The following is a 7,679-nucleotide window of genomic DNA, read 5'->3' as shown; positions in this document are numbered from 1 at the left end:
AGCAACATCTACTCAGCACGTAAAGCGCAAGCGCCACAAACTCAACTGATTACACACGGCCGGCAGCGAATTAGGCATTAATTCCCTGCCCAAAGCGAAACTATTGATTGCGAACTCATCAACGCTGTGCCATTTCGGCGCTGTGCCGGCTGAGAGTCGGCATCTGTGCAGTGCAAACACGACGCGACGGCGTCAGCAAACAGTGCGAGCGCTGCGTGCCAGCGCTCAACTACCAGCCAGCCACGCTCTCAGAATTCAAGCCGGCTCCATCAGCGGCGACCGCAAAACAACGCCACTATAGTGGGGCGGCGGGGCCTAATGGTCGTTTGGAGGGGGCGAACGGCCGGGTTGGCAGGTGCCGCACGTGGGAGGGGGGCAACGGGGGTGGAGGTGGGCCCTACGGCTGGTTGTGGCAGAACGCGGTGTTGGAGTTGCCGTAATGTGGCCGGTTGGAGTGCCGTACGGTGAATTTGGGCCGCGGCGTGGGGGCTACAGTGGGTTGAAGGTGCCGTACGGTGTTGGGAGGGGGGGGGAAGAACGGCGGGTGGAGTGCCGTACGGTGGTTGGGGGGGGGAACGGGGGTTGGAGCGTGCTCGTACGCGGTGTTTGGGCGGACGAGAACGGGGAGTTGAGGTGCCGTACGGTCATTGGGGGGGGTGGGCGTACGTGGTTGCGGGGCATACGGTGGTTGGGCGTGGTTTACTGTGGTTGGGTGGTGTACTGTGGTGGGGTGCAGTACGCGTGGTTGGGGGGGGGGGGGGCAAAACGGGAGGTTGGAGTGCCGCTAAATTGTGGTTGGGGGGCGCGTGGCGCGGGCAAACGGGGCGTTGGAGTGCCGTAATTGTGGTTGGGGGGGGGGGGAAAACGATGGCGTTGGAGTACCTTAATGTGGGTGAGTGCCGTAATTGTGGTTCTGGAGCTGCCGTACGATGGTTGGGGCGGGGGGTAACGGTGGGATTGCGTGCGGCGCACGGCGTTACCGGTGGTTAGCGTGCCTTTAACAGGTGGTTGAGGGAGGTGGTACGTGGTTGGGGGGGGCCGTACGGTTGGTTGGGCGCGGTACGTTGGTCTCGGGGGGGGGTACGGTGTTCGGGGGGTGCGTACGCTTGGTTGTGGGCGGGCGTACGGGTGGTGAGTGCGGCGGCGTACGGTGGTTGAGGGGGCGTCACGGTGGTTGGGGGCGTACGGTGGTTGGGGTGTACGTTGGTTGGAGAGGGCGTACGTGTGTTGGGGCGTCAGTGGTTGGGGCGCGTACGGTGCGTTGGGGGCGTACGGTGGTTTGGGGGCGTACAGTGTTGGGGGAGGCGTACGCGTCGGTTGGGGGGGCGTACAGTGGTGGCGTGGCCGTACAGTGGTTGGGGGGCGTACGAGTGTGTTGGGGGTCGCTACGGTGGTTTGGGGGGCGTTACAGCTGTGTTGGCGCGTACGGTGCGTTGCGGGGCGTACGGAGGTTTGGGCGGCGTACAGTGGTTGGGGGGGGCGTACGGTGGTTGGGGGGGCGTTACAGTGGTTGGGGGGGCGCTACGGTCGGTTGGGGGGGGGCGTACGAGGTGGTTGGGGGCGCGTACTGTGTTGGGGGCTATGCCGTGGTTGGGGGGTCGTACTGTGCGTTGGGGGCGTACGTGGTTGGGGGCGTATGCGTGGTTGGGGTCTGCCGTACGGTGGTTGGGGGGCGTACTGTGAGTGTGGGGCAGCGTACGGTTAGTAGCTTGGGGGGGTGGCGTACGGTGGTTGGGGGGCGTACGGTGGTTGGGGGGGCGTAACTGTGGTTGGGGGCGTACGGTAGTTGGGGGGGGCGTACGGTTGGTTGGGGGGCGTACGGTGGTTGGGGAGGGACGTACTGTGCGTTGCGGGCGGTTACTGCGTGCGTTAGGGGACGTATGTGGTTGGGTTGTACTTGTGGTTGGGTGCGTACGGTGGTTGGGGGGTACTCGTGGATTGCGGGGGGTACGATGGTGGGGGCGTCTACGGTGGTTGGGGGGCGACCCGGTGGTTGAGGGTGGGCGTACGGTTGACGTTGGTGGGGTGGGCGGGGGGGCGGTACGATGTTGGGCGTACGGTGAGTTGGGGGGGGGCGTATCGTGTGGTTGGCGGGGCGGCGTACGGTGGTTGCGGTGGGCGTACGCGTGTTGGGGTGCGTAGGTGGTTGGGTGTGGTGTACTGTGGTTGGGGAGGCGTATGGTTGCGTTGGGGTGGCGTACGGTGGTTGGGCGGCGTCGTACTGCTGGTTGCGGTGCGTACGGTTAGTTGGGGGGGGGGCGTACGGTGGTTGGGGGGCGTACGGTGGTTTGGCGTACTGTGGTTGGCGCGGGCGTACGGTAGTTGGGGGCGGGGGCGTACGGTTGTTGGGGGGCGCTATACGGTGGTTGGGGGACGTACTGTGGTTGGCGGGGCCGTACGGTGGTTAGGGGACTACTGTGGGTTGGGGGCGTTACTGTGGTTGGGAGTGCGTACGGTGTTGGGGGGGGGTACTTGTCGGTTGGGGGGCGCGTACGATGGTTGGGGGGTTACGGTGGTGTGGGGGCGCACGGTGGTTGGGGCGGCGGTACGGTTGGTTGGTGGGTGGGGGGCGGGCGCTACGATGGTTGGGGCGGCGATACGCGTGGTTGGGGGGGGGGCGTACGCGTGTTGGGGGGCGCGTACGGTGCGTTGGGGGGCGTACGGTGCGTTGGGGGTGTTACGGTGGTCTGGTGACGTGTATGTGGTTGGGGTAATGTACTTGGTTGATAGTGGCTGCCATACTGTGGTTTTGAGAGGGTGCTATACTGTTGGTTTGAGAAGGGTGCCGAGGAATCCCTATTTCTATTTTGATTATGTTGTTTTTTTTTTTTTTTTTTTTTTTTGTTTTTTTTCTATGGTTTGGGGTGGTGTACGGCGTGTTGAGGAAGGAGCCGTACTGTGGTTGGGGTCGCGGTACAGTGGATTGGGGGGGGCGGTACCGAGGTGGGCGTGCCGTTACGTGGTGCGGTGGGGGAGAGGTCGTATTGAGGTTAGGGGATCCCCTCACTGTTGGGTGGGTGTGGTAGCTGTGTGTGCATGCTGGGACTGGGTATTGCTGTGTGGTAGCGGGGGGCGAGCATGCCTATGTGCGTGTGTATGTGTGTAGGGGAAGAGCGGCATTGCCTTGTTATGCGTCTTATGCTTCCGCTTTGTGCGTGTTTGCCCGCTGTGTTGAGAATATGTGCGTGGGCGAGTATACGCAGAGGCAAAAACACGCAAGACTTCGCGGAGAGATTCTTCTTGTAGACGTTACAGCCGTGCTGCACGAATGCTGAGCACATGTTAATGAGGACTAGCAACGCGGTTGAGTGGAAAGAGAATCTGGCTGAGAATATTATGAGGCTGCAAGGAAGAGCGAGAAGCGAGGCGGGCGTGCGAGTGTGCTCTTAATACCGACCGACTCTGTCTCCTCTCTCGCCTTTTATCAATTTCTCTTTCTGTGGTTGTTCTACCGCCTTTCACTCTCTATATCTGTCCCATCTCCCAACTTTCTTTCTTACTCTCGTCTTCTCCCTGCTCTTTATCTTCTCTCTCCATCTCTCTCTCTCTCTTCGCGTTCTCTCTCTCTCTCCTCCTCTCTCTCTCTCTCTTACTCTCTCTCTCTCTCTCTGGCTCTCTCTCCTCTCTCTCTTCTCTCTCTCTCTCTTCTCTCTCTCTCTCTCTTCTTCTCTTCCTCTCTCTCTCTCTCGCTCTTCTCTCTGCTCTCTCTCTCTCTCTCCATCTCTCTCGCTCTCTACTTCTCTCGCTTTCTCTCTCTCTCTCTCTCGCTCTCTCTCTCTCTCTCTCTCTCTCTCTCTTCGCTCTCTCTCTCTCTCGCTCTCTCTCTCTCTCTCTCATCTCATCTCTCTCTGCTCTCCACACTCGCATCACTTCTCTCTCTCTCTCTCTCTCTCTCTCTCTCTCTCTCTCTCTCTCTCTCTCTCTCTCTCTCTCTCTCTCTCTCACCCACCCACTCTCTATGTCTTTCTCTGTGTCTGTCTCCCTCTTCTTCTCACGTTAACTTAGTCACGTTGTTCCCCCGTGAACTTAGTCACGTTGTTCCCCCGTGAACTTAGTCACGTGGTTCCCCCGTGAACTGAGTCACGTGATCTCCCGCAAACTGAATCACGTGATTCACCCGTGAACTGACTGACGTGATACCCTCGTATGTTCCCCTGGATGTTGTACATGTGTGATAGTTTGCTCATTGCTTGCCCGCTGCCAGAACTGCTTTCGTTCATGATGGTGTTCGACAGCGCAAAAACATTGTTAGACTTGTTTGCTCGCGAGGTTTTTGTCTCATTAATTTGATCTGTCATTCTCTTTCTTGCTCTCTTTTACTCTATCTCTCTGTCTTTCGCACACTCCCTCTCTCTCTCTCTTTCTCTCTCTCTCTTTCTCTCTCTCTCTCTCTCTCTCTCTTTCTCTCTATCTCTCTCGATCTCTTTCTTTCTCTCTATCTCTCTCGATCTCTATCTTCCTCTCTTTCTCTTGCTTTTTCTCTCTTTCTCTCTCTCACTCTCTCGATCTCTCTATCTCTCTCTCGATCTCTCTCTTCCTCTTTTTCTCTTGCGTTCTCTCTCTCTCTCTCTCTCTCTCTCGCTCCCTCTTTCTCATTCCCAATCGTTTTCTCTCGCCTACTATCTCACACTATCTCACTCTCTCCATAACTTATTTCCTCCTCTTCGCCTGTATGTCTGTCTCTCTGTTGTTTCTCTATGTCTCACTCTCCTCCTCCCGCCCCTCTTTGCAACTGCAGCGTGTTTGCACTCGCCTCATCTCTCGCTGCGTCTCTGCAGGGGCCCGTCTTCCTGCTCTTCCTCGACTGCGTGTGGCAGCTGACGCAGCAGTTTCCGGCGGCGTTCGAGTTCACCGAGACCTACCTGACGACGCTGTGGGACAGCACGCACCTCGGCCTCTTCGAGACGTTCCTCTTCGACTCGGAGGCGGACCGCCAGAGGGCGCTGCGCGAGCAGCAGGTCAAGCTGATGTGCGTCTGGGACTGGCCGCGGCAGTTCGGCCGCGAGGACCTGTCGCTGTTCCGAAACCCGCTCTACGTCGCGCGCCGCGAGATGGAGGTCGCGGCCGCCGCCGGCGGGACCCGGCAGGCGGCGCCGGCGGGCGGGCTCGACGCGTCAGCGTCGGCGGCGAGCGTGCGGCTCTGGCGGCAGTGCTACCTGCGCTGGGTGCCGCTCGCGAACATCGTCGGCGGTGGCGCCCCCTCGAGCTACCTCCAACAATGCATCCTCGCCGGCGAGGCGATTCATCTGCGCGACCAGCTCGACGTGCTCACCCAGGTGGCGCCGGTGGCACGGCGCCAAGACGCCGACCTCTTCTTCGGCTGCGCGCAGCAGCACGGCGATTCGTCGCCGGGCGCGGGATTCACGTCGGCGTTTCCCTTCAACTCGAGCGTCGCGATGAGCGTGAGCGGCATGTCGGACCGCCAGGTGGCGCTGTCTACGCCGCCGCTCAGCGCGTTCGTGAAGCACAGCTCGCTCGCGAACATCGAGCTGCTAGAGGACGACCTGCAGGACTGCGTCGCCGACATGAGACTGTGATGTCATCGCCCCGCCCACCGACCCGCCCACTGACCCCTTCAACTGCCCGTTCTTCTCCCACCAAATGGCCTGCCCACTTCTTGCCCGACCTGCCCACTGACCCCTTCAACTGCCTGTTCTTCTCCCACCAAATGGCCCGCCCACTGCCTGCCCGACCCGCCCACCGACCCCTTTAACTGCCCATTTTTCACCCATTCAATGGCCCACCCACTGCCTGCCTGACCCCCGCCTACCCAATCACCAACCCATCAGCCACTCGACTCTTCTACTAAGTGTGATGACCACTCTGGTGTCGGCTACAATGACTCCTTAGTTGTTACCCTTATTTACAGGTTACCTTTGGCTTCTTCCAGCCATAAAACTACTTGCTTCTTCCTGGGGTCGCTTCTGCCACCATCACCCTCCTGTTGCACGCAGGATCATGGGCCTTGTCACGTTGTGTGATGAATGAATGCATCGAAGTATAACTATTTTTTATGTGAATAGTTTTGTTCACAATGGTGTGTGCTGTTCGTGTGCGTGTGCAATGCAGTAGTGAGGCAGAAGAACTTTAGTGTGGGGATTTTTTGCTGTGAACCTTCTAGATGTGATCTTGATAGTGATGAGGATGCGAATGATTGTGTCGTTAATGTACAACGGGAATTAGCTAGTTTCTGTGTCTATATAAAGATGATATAACATGAAATAATATAATATAAATATTATAATATAAAGAGCGGCCAAGTACTACGTTAAATCCACATGTCTTTTATTACCTTTCTACATATAATCTGTATAATTGCACATTGGGGAAGCAATTTTCGATTTTTAGCAACAAATGTTATATTTTTGAATCATGTAGAATTACATCCAACTGTATATATTCCTGTTAAGAATTTTATACTGAGTACTGGAGACGTTATGCTGCACATTATTTATCGGGCACAAATTAGACTGGTACTAATTGGGCCATTGCTAATTAGACAACACCTAATTAGACTGGAACTAAATAGACCAGCTCTAATTAGACTGGGTAAAAATAGACCAGGTCTAATTAGACCAGCACCAATCAGTGGCACTAATTTGAACAGTACTAATTTGATGCGGTTAACTGTAATGAATACAGGATGTGGTCGTGATTGGCGTCCCTGTAGTTTTAATCGAATGTTCGTTGTGAATAGCTGTCGCGGGATTGCGACAGAGGTAGTCGGTGACACTGGGGTCGAGTTGGGCATTGCCTTGATCTTCTCCCGGTATGGCTTCCGATTCATCTAGTGTGTTTTGTACGGCAGCAGCCATAGCAACAGCAGCTGCAGCAGCAGCAGCAGTATCAGCATCAGCAGCTGTTAATCGTCATCCACTCACGTCACGGCGGTCGGTTGCAGTGATGCAGTGAAGCACTCTCACCCGCCACCTCTTCACTATAGCTGACCCCCGCGTTGTCTGCTGCTTGATGCCCCGTGCCTCACCAGCGATGGGAGCAATGTTGCAATGTGCCACCGGCTGCTTACGTCACGCGCATGCGCACGTTGCGCAACCGCCGCGACGCCAGTGTGAATTAAGAGCGTAATATAAATGCAAATTGGAATATTACTCATGCCGTGGTCTGCGTATGCGCAGTGGCCCGCGGCGGCTGCGGCTGTTGTTGCGCGAGTGTGAGGGAATGTTATAGAATGGAGCGCGCGTACGTGGCGAGATCGCGCCTTGCTGCGCGAGTGTGCCCGCAAAATAAAATACGTGGATTGAAATTATTAAACGTTTGTTGAGACGTGGTGTCTGTGTGTACGATGACTTCTCGTGAATCCTGTGCATCGCAATAGTGCGTGCGTGCGTGCGTGCGTGCGTGCGTGCGTGCGTGCGTGTGTCTTTTACGCACTCAAGCCGATTCGATCATCCATTTCATGCTACGTATTTTCCGGCATGCCCCCTGGCGTCAGAGATCTTAAAGAGTAGAGATCAATAAATGAAGCTCGCAGGTTAATACGCAGGCCGCCTGCGTTCAGAAAGAATGTATATTTCCGACGTGCTTAGCGTGGTATTTGGCTGTCACGGAACATGACATAACAGTCATAAACAGTATGCGCTGCTCTCGCGCACTCTCTCTCTCTCTCTCTCTCTCTCTTTCTCTCTCTCTCTCTCTCTCTTCTCTCTCTCTTCTTTCTC

At 56.7% G+C, this 7,679-nt stretch overlaps 1 protein-coding gene across 1 annotated transcript in view; it reads left to right on the top strand.

Annotated features, from left to right (window-relative positions):
• LOC106810528 (myotubularin-related protein 10-like) overlaps positions 1-7,272 on the top strand; it is a 30,805-nt gene extending 23,533 nt beyond the window's left edge. The window contains exon 14 of the mRNA XM_014813908.1: positions 4,779-7,272. Coding sequence (XP_014669394.1) covers positions 4,779-5,537 — 759 coding nt within the window. The 3' untranslated portion in view covers positions 5,538-7,272. The remainder of the gene's footprint in view (positions 1-4,778) is intronic.
• The last annotated feature ends 407 nt before the right edge of the window (positions 7,273-7,679 follow it).

Source organism: Priapulus caudatus, unplaced genomic scaffold (assembly GCF_000485595.1).
Source record: "Priapulus caudatus unplaced genomic scaffold, Priapulus_caudatus-5.0.1 Scaffold449, whole genome shotgun sequence".
Classification (NCBI taxonomy): domain Eukaryota; kingdom Metazoa; phylum Priapulida; class Priapulimorpha; order Priapulimorphida; family Priapulidae; genus Priapulus; species Priapulus caudatus.
This window is presented reverse-complemented; position numbering and strand designations above follow the sequence as displayed.